Here is a 13,149-nt window from a genome sequence, read left to right on the forward strand (position 1 = left end):
TGTGGAAATGCTATTTTGTTTTATCTGTGTCCATGCTTTTCCCTCTCTTTTTCCTACTTCGAATCCAAAATCATATTTCCAAATATTTTATTAATTGCATAACCGTCAGTAAAAGGTCCTAGCACTCGAAGCTCAAGTTCAGACACAGGAAAGTTTAGGAACTCCCGAGTGTCACTGGGCAAATCGTTTATTCTATTTTCCTCGCAAGATGAGAACACCACTGTTCAGCTTACAGGAGTGCTATGACATCGGCAGGTGCTGAGCTTCTCAGAAGAATCTTTTGGGGCTCCTGAGCTCAGCTACTTGTTTTAATGGGGGCTCGGGCCATCCATCTGCTGTACTGAGCACCTGTTTGAGCGGAAGACATAGCAGGCACAAGACAGAGCCGGAGACAGCAGACCTCAGAGACTCGGTCGGTCATCAGGGTTGACACTTGGGGAGACAGCAGTGCCCTGCCTCACGCTGGGGCCCTTATTTGGGGGCCCAGTGGTCTCCACTGGCAGGCGGCCCCCTGTTCTGATTTTTCTTTCTCTCGCTCCTGCTGAGACTCGACTTGAAGCCCACCCACTGCTCTGTGTTCTCCTCCACGACCCCATGGAAGTCTGACCTTGGGGCACGAGGTAACAGTGAACCCACTCCCAACCCGAACTTCTCTGAAGCGCGCTAAGTACGGCAGCTTGGAGAGGGTCAGCGCGGCTCAGCCCAGATGCAGATGAGGGCGGAGCTCTCTGCTGCCTTCCCTGGCTGCACCTGCATTTTCGTTTCCAGCTCTCCCCCGCTCGCTTCACTGCCTATGCTCCCACTTCATTTTGCCTTCCTGTCTACACCTGGTTTTCTCTTTCTCTCCTCCCCAAATCTCCTAAATGGAAACGCCGACTCTTGGAAAACCTCCAAAGTTTTCTCCTCACTAGCTAAAGAGTGACAGCGATACCGTTCTGATTTTTGAGGAATTTATAAACTACTCAGCCTGTCCTTCTTCCCCTGCCATACCTCAGAAGTCAAATTTGGTTCAGCAAATAAAACGCTTCTTCCCCCAAGTGGAATTTATTTAGATTTATGCAAAGACTTTGGTACACAATTTGGCAGAGTCCACCTCATTTTTTTTTCCCGCTCTCTGTAAGTAGAACGTACTCATTTACTTTTAAAAATTAAAGTCCTTTAACAACGTAAGTAACTTAAATTAAGATATTTGATGAAACAGATTACAACAAGAGGGGTGACATTACAAAACACACCTTCCCTAGAATTTATCTATTAATGAACACAGAAGGGGACTACGAAATTCAGTCTATTTCAGGGGTGAAAACATGGTCAGGTGGGAGGAATGGAACCATGACCCAAGGAAATGGATCAAATCTAAAAAGCAAGTTGTTATCAAATGAAAATTCATCAATTTCTGGAGGCTTTATCTACTGATGATGTGTTGTTTTCAGTGCATTGTTTTCCAATGGCATTTGTGCATGCCTGGACGAAGAGGGTGGGGTCGATTCACTGGAGTGGGGGGCAGCCAGGGGGCCCACGATGAGGCTGGAAAATGCATTTCTCTGGCCCTGATACCATTTTTTTTAAATTTTATTATGTTATGTTAGTCACCATACAGTACATCAATAGTTTTTGATGTAGCGTTCCATGATTCATTGTTTGCATATAACGCCCAGTGCTCCATGCAATACGTGCCCTCCTTAATTCCCATCACCGGGCTAACCCATCCCCCCACACCCCTCCCCTCTAGAACCCTCAGTTTGCCCCTGGCTCTGATATCTTATCTAATGAATTATTCCTGCAGTATGTATTTCCAAATTTATGCAGAGAATATAGAGCTTGCACTTCATTAAATGCTCCTCTGAAGAAAATATCCATCTGGAGTATCACAGCATTACCCTGTCAGATAGTAGATATTACTATGTTCTGAGGAAAGCTAAACTCCCTTCCCACATAGAATGGGGTTTGGTTTGGTTGATCATATGCCCCCAGCGTAGACACCCACGTGGCTGTGAAGACCAAGCTGACAGGTGAGTTGGGCATTTCTAACACTGGAAAGCATATTCCAAACATCATATTACCGTATTTTGTCAAATAGAAGACAGCATTATGTTACAGACCACTAAGAAGAAAGAACAATGCCTTTTAATGCAGGATACATCAACAGTAAGGGACATCCTGACTTCAGAAATGAAAGAAATACACACCCTAGAACTGATAGAATATGGTACACATGTTCACTAGTATTTAATTTTTAGGGCTTAAACAATAGAATAAATAGTGCAGCAATGTGATTAGAGAAAATTATCCACCATCAGAGCCATAATACCATGAAGTGTGCCCCCACCCAGTGGGTAACTTTGGATATCTGAGGCACTTTGGTGCCCTGACGTCACTATAAACAAATCTGGCGGATACCTTGGCACGGGGGAGAGAGGCTGGAGTTTCAAGCAGTGAGGTCTCCACCTTGCATGCTGCTGTTCACGTAGCCATCTCCTTCCACTGCTGACCATGTTCTTCAAGGGACAGAAAGGAAAGCATGTTATCCAAGTAAAGGCTGACAGGGTACGTATCTAAACTATGAAGATACAGTTCGGGGATGTTATGTCATGAATAGGATTAGAGTCGCACAATAACCCAAGTGAGTATCAGGAACACTTTTGTTCACATGTAATTAGCGTTGTAGATTTGTCTTAAAAAGGAAAATGTGAGATATAGGGACTTTTAAAATAGGTTACGTGTTCGCTAAAGTCGTCAAGTACTAGAATAAAATTATAGAATGGGTTCTTCATCTCAGTTAGAAGGGAAAAAATGAGGGAAATGTGAGAATGCATGAATGATCAGCTTGGATGCCCAGCTCCCAAACTCTGCAACACCATTTCAAGTGTGATCCTTTTACAGTTGATGTACTAGAACAAGAGCACTGAATTGTTAAACGGTGATACACAAAGAGAGCCAGAGAAATAAAATTTGGCTTAGGTTGAAATGCGACACACAATACTCACAGAAAGGTATCATATCCCATTTGGAAGTAACAAGTTTTATTTATTTTTATTTTTTTAAAGGGGGGGGTCAGTTTATTTATTTGTTTATTTTTAGTGAGCGCCATGGCCATCGTGGGGCTTGAACTCACGGCCCTGAGATCAAGAGTCACATGCTCTACCGAATGAGCCAGCCAGGCGCCTCTGGAAGTAAGAAGTTTCATTGTATATACCATGTACATAAGAAAGAAACTAAAGCTTGCTTTTGCTGAATTCCAATGTGGCTGGAATCACAGGCTCCGGTTTCTCTCCTGATAGTCAAGGTCACTGCCAGCAGAATGCATAGCTCGCATGGTGGCGAGCTGGAGATCTTGGACTTTGGGTCATATAGATGGTTGTGGTTTGAAAAGCAGTCCACAATCTTTAATACTCCTGTCTTTGAAAGGTGAGCCCGATTCCCTTTCCCCTGAATGTGAACTAGATTGGTGGCTTGCTTCTAGCAAAGAGGAAACAGGTAAATGGTGGTGGCTGACTTTGACAGCTAGGTCATAAAACCTACTGCGGCTTCCTCCTTGCCTTCTCCTTTGGATCAGTCATTCTGGGGGAGGTTAGCTGCTCCTATCACGAGCAGCTCTACTAAGAAGTCTGCATGGTGAGGGTCTAAGGCATCTTGCCAACAGCCATATGAGTGAGCCATCTTGGAAGTGGGAGGCTCTGGCCCCAGTAAAGCCTTCCGTTGACCTCCTGATTTCAACTGCATGAGAGACCCTGAGCCAAAACCATACAGCTGAGCTGTTCCCAAATCTCTGACCCACAAACACTGTGAGATAATAAATGTTTATTGTCCTAGGTTGCAAAATTTGGGGGATAATTTATTCCACAGCAATCGATAACTAACAACAGACCCTGATGTGGGTCCCTGTCACACACTTGTCATGTCACCAAAGGCCTTATCTACCAAATGGGGATGACATTATCTTCCAGGGCTGTTGTAAGAATTAAATGACATTATGTGTGTAAGGTGCTTAACACTGTGTCTGCTCAACAGAAAACACTTGCAAAATGTTGGCAACTATTCATCAAAGCTCTCAACTCAAAAATTCTCAAAGAGCTGCATCAAACCAACCTGAATCCGCAGAGCTGCAGCAAGGAGACTCACATCATTCTCTGCAATGAGACCATTAAGATGTACCCCAAGAGAACCACCTCCAAGCTTCCCTAGAAAAAATTTGAGGGAAAAAAAACAACAGACTTTTGGGATACTGTCATTTACAACCAATTGCACCTAGTAAAAAGCCAGCACACTGAGTGATGTTCTCCTTTTCAACCAAGGGACTTAGGCTGTCATGCACAGCTCCAGGTGGGTCACCAGTCCCCGGCACAGCCTTGGGGTTCTTGACTGACTTGAGTCAAGACTGGGTAAAAATCGTGCTTCTACCTCTAACCAGCGACTGTGACTTTGGGCCTGTTAACTACTGTAGGTAGTTACAACCCCACACGTCTGTGAGAATTAAATGTGACACCAAAGTCCTTGGCATCTGATGTATATGTTTAAATGACACATACGAAATAAAAGCAATTTCACTTAAGTATACAAAGTATAGGAAAGGGGACTCAAACACAGCATAATCGCAAAGTACTGTGTGAAAGATCAGGCTGTCTTTGATAACTTTAAAAATCCCCATCATAAAAGTGATATGACCAATTTTCCATAGGAACTGAGAGATTGTGTTTTAGGATATTAATTTTAGGGATGACCTGGTTTTCAAACTACAGAGGCATTTGGAAGGATTCTACTCCCTTCTTCAGTTGGCACTTACAGAGGCTATGAAAAGTAAGCACACATGTAAAATGCTTTAGTCTATATCCTCCCTTAGAGAAAAGAAACATTTCTAATAGCAACTTTTTTGAATTAAGAAACTATTTTCCTCTAGTTTGGACCACTCTACTTTTAAATTATCCATTTTGCTGACAGTCCTTTGCAAGAAAGAGCACAAAACACTTAAGAGTAAGTGTTTTGTGATGTTCTATAGTCAAATGTATTAAGGGTGTTGGAAAATCATATCCCTCCGGTATCATTTCAAGATTAGCAACACTTCACAGTTTTATAAATCATATTTAGGCAAAAGCCAAGAGTCTAGAGAATGAGATTTGTTTTGTTTTGTTTGAACCACTAGAGATCTGATCTAAGGGTCTTGTCCAACCATTATGGAAAAGAAATATGCTTCTCTCATTTTTATCTCTATCTTTAAATGACGAGGAAATAAGAAAAAGCTACATGCCAGGAGCTGGTATCAATTTATCAACGCACATTCCCAGAACAGAATCACAAGTACCCTGCCATAAAAGTGATATGACCATTCTTCCATAGAAGCTGAGAAACTGTACTTTAGGATATTAATATTAGGGATGACCTGGTTAAAAAGTTCTGAATCCAGAGAACTTGAAGCAATGAAGATGATAACTCAGTGCATCAGGAATAACATTCTTAACAAATTTCATGGCTAAAGAGAATCGAGAAAGGAAATCATTACCTCACCCCTCTGCCTGTGTACAGGCAGGGCTCCACCCGGAGGCTGTCTACACTCGGCTTGCCAAGGCTGTCTGCACTCAGCCTGCGAGTCCAGCAGGGGCCCCAGGGGTCCTGTCCCAAACCAAACGGGTCTTTTCACTTCCCACTAAACACTCCTCGTGGTTCTTCCAAGCACAGGTCAATGAATCACTTTTAAAGATGGCCTTTCATTTATAATTTTTTCTTGCTAACCAAACTTGCTACAATAAGAAAATTTAAGGCTAACGTGTCATATTGCTTTCCCTGGAAATCAGAACGGTGCTTTCCCTGACAGAAGCTGTTTTGAGACCACCCCAGGAATTTTGCCAGAATAAATGAAATGGGAGGGACCAATGCAAATTCTTCTTCAGTCTTCCTGCTATCTCTGCTATATGGAAACATTTCAGCTTTCTGCAGTCTGGCCCAGGGTACCCTTCTTATCACAAAAGTGCTGTATGAACCCATAGATTGAACTCTCAAATATTTTCTCAACCTCGGGTAGAACAAGGAACTCAAAAAACCTTTATGTGAAGTTTTGAAAACAGGAAAAGCTAAAAAATTACAAAATCAGTACAGATAACACTTTCAAAATCACTGGCCATTAGTTTTAAGTTAAATATATTCATCTTATAGGATAACAGTAAAATGCAATAAATGAAATCTTAATATAATGTTTGTAATAACACTCGCAAGGATTGAACTCCTAGCTTAAAACATCTGAATTCCACTATCAAATAACAATGTCTTACTATTTTTAAAACAGAATATAATGTAAGAATCTTCCAAAAAAGAAATATACTTAAAATATTAGTATCAACTTATATAAACAGCCCTTTTGAAATCACTGATACTGAAGTAGGAAGGAATTAACACAGAGCTGTTTATTCTAAACAGCTTGAGACTTTTTTAAAAAGTCAGAACATTAAATGTGTTATACTGAGAACTAGTTAAAATTTGAAATGAAATCCAGCAATACCATCTAAGTCCAAATCTTCCAGAATTTCCTGGAAAAAAAAGGTAAGGGAAACAGGTAATAGATATAAGAGATTTTAGAATAATTGGAGTTCAAAATTTATAAGCAAATATCCTTATTTTATTCCAAGTGCACGAAGATAACAACCATATTACATGCATGTCTAAGGTCTCTAAAGCTACCTTCTTACATTCTCAGAAACTCACTGGGAAGAGTCCTTCCCTGGGCTTGATTTTCAAATACAGACTTACATTTTGCTAATATGAAGTCTACAGCTATTCTGTATGCTAGAGGTGTGAGGACAGTGAAGTGGAGGGAGAGGGGAGGGGAGCCACTGGGTGGCAGCTCCAAAGAAAGAGGTGCTGTGAGGCAAGAGTTCATTTATTCCTCTCAAGAGCCTTGTTCCCACCTTACCCACAGGAAACTGAAGATCAGAGAGCTTAAGTTATTTGCTCAAAATCACACAGCTTGTAAATACGATGCAATTGAGAGAAAACCAAAACCAAAACCAAAAACCCCCTCTTCTCTTTGAGTAAGATCAATCTGACCTAAATTCCATGCTTTTCCCACTACATTAATTATACTATCTCCCTTTGGGACCATAGGAGAGGAAGCTCGAGGCCTCCCAGGATCCCCCAGGCCATTAGCATGAACCCTGAGATACACCCCACACTAAATACACTTATGCTCACTTAAAATGATGCTGTCAAATACTCTGACCCACAAATTGCTGTTTTGATACTCTTCTCTGGGCCCAAGACTTAAGACCAGCTTCTCCTTTGTCCCATTTGGCACATCAGGAAATAAGTCTTTTTTTTTTTTTTAATATTTTATTTATTTATTTGAGAGAGAGAGACACACAGTGAGAGAAGGAACACAAACAGGGGGAGTGGGAGAGGGAGAAGCAGGCTTCCCACTGAGCAGGGAGCCCGATGCGGGGCTCCATCCCAGGACCCTGGGATCACAACCTGAGCCGAAGGCAGACGCCTAATGACTGAGCCACCCAGGCGCCCCAGGAAATAAGTCTTAATATTAGAGTGTGAAATGGTCTTGCTTAGGATGAATTCTGCTCTTTAGCAAGGAGAGCATTACAAAATCACAGCTTCTGTGATTTGAAACTTAATAATAAAATATTGTTCTTTTTTTTTAAAAGATTTTATTTATTTATTTGACAGAGAGAGAGGGAGACACAGCAAAAGAGGGAACACAAGCAGAGAGAGTGGGAGAGGGAGAAGCAGGCTTCCAGCTGAGCAGGGAGCCCGATGCGGGGCTCGATCCCAGGACCCTGGGATCATGACCTGAGCCGAAGGCAGACACTAACAACTGAGCCACCCAGGCGCCCCTAAAATATTATTCTTATAGCTAGCAAACTGAACATTAACATATCCCTCTTTTATTTATTTATTTAGTTAGTTAGTGTTACTTGGTAAGGATTTATTACCTAATCATTGTCATTCATCTTCTCAACTCACTTCCAATAGATCAGATTTTCCCTTTGGCATCTCACAGATTTTTATACGCCAGAGTAAAGTACCTAGTATCATTCAGTGCTATTCGGAGAAGATACATGTCCCTCTTTTAAATCTAAACATTAGACTCATGACACAGAAGAGTGAACAGATTCAGCAAGGTAGGTGTAATTGTTTTCTGAGCACTGCTTCTGGGATATCAGCCATCTGAAAAAAATCTCTCCTGGGATTAGGTATTCAATAAAATGCCTCTATAGAATTACCTCATTATAAATCACTGCATCCCATCTATTTTTACAGCGGGGGCGGGGGGGGAAATCCCTGTACCATTAAGATGAGTGTGAAAATTTCATTATAAACTCTGCCTTCACCCAATCACCAGTTTATTAAGAATTCTTTTGAGATAAAAGCACCTTTCCTTTTCATAATGCTTTAAAAAGTCTCTTTGTTTAAGGTGGCAAGGTTATGCAAAAAAGGGAGAAAAGCCTTTCTTCAATCTATTTAGAGATCAAATTTTCATGCTAATCAAACTTGTTAAAATTAAAACTGACTGGGGTACCTGGTTAGCTCAGTCAGTACAGTGTGGGACTCTTGATCTCACAGTTGTTAAGTTCAAGCCCCATGTTGAGTTTAGAGATTACTCAAAAATAAAATCTTTATAAAAAAGGGGGATCTCTCTAAAAAATAAAAATTAAATAGATAAATAAAATTAAAACTATCAGGAAATACCATGCTCTTATGAACAGTGCTGACTGCAAAATGTTCATCTATATCTATTTAATCAGTAGAGCATTTTTCATCTTTCTCTTTGCCCTCTCAGCCCTATTTTTGAGTAGGAGACAAGTTCAAGATGTCTCTATATTTGCAACGAAGTTAAAACTGCAATCACAGTACAATTCTGAGTCCAAGTTTATTCATTCATTCAACACTCAGTATTTACTGAGCATGTACTATGTGTCACATATTATTTTGGGCACTAGGCATTCAAAAATCAAGAAGAAAACTACTAGTACTGGACCAGACACATTTAAAATAAACTAACCACAGTCAGTCTACATAATTGTTCTGTCAAAATATAATGCCTTGGTCTTTTTTGTTCCCCTAGAAGGATCACTGCATTGAAATAGAATGTTTTTATGAATGCCTTTAAAAAACTAAAGGTCCTCAAAAGAAACGTATTAAAATAAGGCATAATTTCACTAAAAAAATATATGTCACCTTCATATATTGAAGCATAGGGCTCAAAGGGATTCCAAAAAGTAGCTTCTCCTACCAGCCAGGGTTATGCCAAAATTGTCCTAGATATATAAACTCTAATTTAAAAAAACAGCAAGTAAATGTAACAGCAAAGAAGCGCTCATTTAAAAGAACATAAAGTCAGAACTGGCTTTCCTAATCTAAATTCTAAGCAGAGGAGCAAATCTGCCATGCCCATCATTTATGGGTTAGGCATTGGTTTTTTCAGGAGGGAAAAGAAAGTTATACCCCAAAACTACATATACTTCAAAGAGGTCATTTAGTGCAAGCCTTCTATTTGCTAAAAAGAGCAATGAACTCTATATTCACATTATATTGTACCTCTAATTGCTTCATTCATCTGTGTGCTCTTCATCCAAGAGCTGAGTACCTGAGCATTCTGGGAAATTCCTGAGCATCATCCCTTGCATCTTCCAATCCACCCCACCCCCTGCAGCCCCAGAGGATTTTTAATCTGACTGGTTAATTATGGGAGGTGGGACATTTTCTAGAGGGGTGGGTCCATTATTTTTCTTTTTGAAGAAACAGTTATTATATGAATTTCAGTAACATTTATAATATCACATTGTTTTCTTTTCCTTCCATTACATTCCAATCAAATTAAGTTTAGTGCATTTTATAAATGGAAAAATGTAAAATAGTTATCTCAAGGTGACTGGATCAAAGTTTTACATACACATACACAATCTGATACTATTCTCTATTTCACTCTCCTTGTAGAGCAGTCTAGGTTTCAAGATCTAGAACCCCAGTGTGGTCCTGGCAGAAGTGGAAGAGGGCCGAGGCCTCCACCCACTTTGGCTCCACTTCTGACCACCTTTGGGGAAAAATGCCGCACACCACGCCAGCTCAGCACAGTCCTCTCCAACGCTGAAATCTGAAGGCTGCAGGTAATGGGGAAGGAGGGAGGGAGGGTCTCTTGCACACACATGTTACTCAGGGACTCGTAAAGGTGGGCTAGGTACGGTGAAAAGCTTTCTGAGCCTCAGAGTGTCTTTCAATGAGTGCGAAAAGGGCATCCCTCTGGGCCCACTCTACTGGCCCCTCGCCTGAGTGCCCTGCTGTGGGCACAGCCTGAGCTCCTTTGAAGGTGGGTCTCGTGTGGTCTCAGGCAGTCCTGGCTCCCTTGGTGAAATACCATCCTCAGACCACCTCTGTTTCTTTCTTTTCTTTTTTTTAAAGATTTTATTCATTTATTTGACAGAGAGAGAGAGAGAGAGAGAGAGAGGGCACAAGCAGGGGGAATGGCAGGCAGAGGGAGAAGCAGGCTCCCTGCTGAGCAAGAAGCCCAATGTGGGGCTCGATCCCAGGACCCTGGGATCATGACCTGAGCCGAAGGCAGCCGCTTAACCAACTGAGCCACCCAGGCGCCCCCACCTGTTTCTGATGGTGACTTTCACACTGCTCTGAGGTGACTCTGGGGCTCCAGGGAAGTTTCTGAGGAGCCACCGCAAGGGGAAATCGGGGAGACACAGAAGGGCTGGTCTCTGTTCCCATCCCTTGCAGCAACTGTTTTCATCTGCTTTGACATGTGGAAATTCACCTAAGGTTTCTTTGGGAGAACAGATTCTGCTTTGTTGTATGAGACTGAAAACCACTATTTCTAGTGTACCTCACACATGGACAAATTACCTACTTCAGGTCACAGCTGACTGGACTGCTCAACACTAGAGGCCAACAGGGGCACGTCTGCACGTGGGCGCAGGAGGTGGCTACTGTGGTTGGCATCTTGGCTTCTCTTTGCCCAACGATATGGTTTCAATATCAGGTAATCCAAAAGGTAGGCACATCAACATTCCGAGTTTCCTATCCTGTGCACGGATGTTGACGATGACCAACCTTTCAGGGATGTCCTCTCTTCTGAATAAGGTTCTCGTTTCTCATAACAATCTCACCTCTTTTCTTCAGCAGCCCAACACCAATTTTAAGACATTTACCCACCTGACAGGAAGTCATGGGAACAGTTGAGAACTGTAGTTCCTGGTTGTATCCAAGAAAGGGGAATCTCTTCTGGCTTGGGAGAGCCCAAGACCACAATATCAGCCTCATGAAGCTAGAAAGAAAAAGAAAAACACCGCGCACGTTTTAATCTGTGGCAGAGACACGTGACTAGCGATCCGTGTCAACTAGCTTCCGACGCAACAGATGACCATCCGGAGGTTGGTGCGACACGGGTGACATGGACAGACTCACGTCACTGATTTTCTAATGCAGCACAAATCAGCACAGGGCGTGACTGTCATATCCCAGAAAGAAAAGGAAAAGGGGCAGTCAGTTCAGGGCCTCCACTGTGGGCAGTTATCGCCATCCACACGTCTTCACCACTAACTGCAGTATCAAGAAAAAGGATGGTGCCATGAAAACTGCACAGATGGAAGCAGGAGACTGAAAGGTGTATGGGGGTGGGTGGCATCTGGATTCACGCAGCGGCTCAGGAGGAAGATGCGCGTTGGAGGGGAGCCACTCTAAGATCTGGCCAGTTTGGCGCGGGGGCGGGGGGGCGGTGCTGCTGGCTTGTTCAACTACACAATCCAAATTAGGCCCATATGGAACTTTTACTGGATCTATGGGAAGATTTTCAAGAGCTCAAGAAAGAATCTCATTTTCCTGGAGGCTCTGCTTAGTCTCCTGTCAAACTGCTCATTTTTTTTTTTGTTTTTTTTTTTTTGTTTTTTTGAGAAAAAGGGAAGAATGCAACTATTAGCACAAAACACATTCATCACAACCGTCCTGTCCAATTTTGATAACAGTGCTGGAGGAACATGTCTGGTAGGAAGGTAACATTTAGAAGAGATCAGCTCTGACCTCAACCAAAGAATGGCCACCTGTCCCCATACCATCCCAACTAAGCAACCGACGATCACAAACCGGATCCCTACGTGGAGAGCCAGAAAAGTAAAGGAGGAATCTGAGACCCTGTGGGGGAAAACAGCTATGACTGCGCATGTCAGCTATGTGGGTTGGTGCTACTACACCCACTTAATAGACAAGGAAACTGAGCCTCAGAGAGTGTAAGCAGCTCTCTGGGAAGTCCTGTTTCCCCTAGAGGAGCCAGTCTTAGAACACTCAATGAGGGGAGAAAGAGACAGCTGCCTGGCCTCCACTCTCCCACACTGCTTTCCTTCTTCCATTGCTTTTTCCACAGACTTCGGTGCCCTGCAACTGACTGCAGATTCTTTAGAATCAGACAAAGGAGTGGCAGACAAAACATGAAAACAGCCCCACTGGCAGTGACCACCACCCAACCACCCCATCAGTGAACGTGCTCCACGTGCCCTCATCCGTTCTTAACTTGGACAGGCTGATTGCTGAAGAGCCCAGGGAAGCACCAGGTGAGCAACTCAGCCTAAGAGTCTGTACAGCCTGGGCAAGAGGCTGCATCTGCTAACGTCTCTTAGAAATCTCGGAACAAGAGATGGCAGCGAGGGAAAGCAAATCCATGACGGTCCTACCTGGTTTATGAAGAAAAAAACGCCAGGATCTAGAAAAGCTCCAAGTGTCCTGATAGAGGAGGAACATGGTAACAATTTAAAAGGCATGGCTTCTTTCTTTCTTTTTTTTTTTTAAGATTTTATTTATTTATTAGAGAGCGAGTGAGAGAGAAACAGCATGAGAGGGGAGAGGGTCAGAGGGAGAAGCAGGCTCCCCGCTGAGCCGGGAGCCCGATGTGGGACTCGATCCCAGGACCCCAGGATCATGACCTGAGCCGAAGGCAGTCACTTAACCAACTGAGCCACCCAGGTGCCCGGCACGGGGACTTTTATCAAAGAGCTGATAAAGCCAACCTTTAAAGTTAACATCCCGGGAACATTGATCAGTTTAATCACGCCAACAGGGAAAAGGGAATTAACATTCGCCGGGTCCCACTAATGAGCCAAACAGTGCTCACTGCTTTTCTCTGTCGTACTTCATTAAGGCACAGGAAGAATACACTGA

The 13,149-nt window shown here is 42.7% G+C and overlaps 1 protein-coding gene across 3 annotated transcripts in view; it reads right to left on the reverse strand.

Moving 5' to 3' along the window:
- The window catches only part of MTHFD1L (methylenetetrahydrofolate dehydrogenase (NADP+ dependent) 1 like), a 185,675-nt gene that overhangs the window by 143,148 nt on the left and 29,378 nt on the right, over positions 1-13,149 (reverse strand). For all 3 annotated transcript variants that reach the window (XM_027602569.2, XM_027602570.2, XM_027602571.2), the window contains exons 8-10: positions 11,155-11,266; positions 4,090-4,181; positions 2,401-2,498 (exon numbers count right to left, since the gene is read on the reverse strand). In XM_027602569.2, the coding sequence (XP_027458370.2) occupies positions 2,401-2,498; positions 4,090-4,181; positions 11,155-11,266 (302 nt within the window). The remainder of the gene's footprint in view (positions 1-2,400; positions 2,499-4,089; positions 4,182-11,154; positions 11,267-13,149) is intronic.

This window comes from Zalophus californianus, chromosome 7 (assembly GCF_009762305.2).
Source record: "Zalophus californianus isolate mZalCal1 chromosome 7, mZalCal1.pri.v2, whole genome shotgun sequence".
Classification (NCBI taxonomy): Eukaryota; Metazoa; Chordata; class Mammalia; order Carnivora; family Otariidae; genus Zalophus; species Zalophus californianus.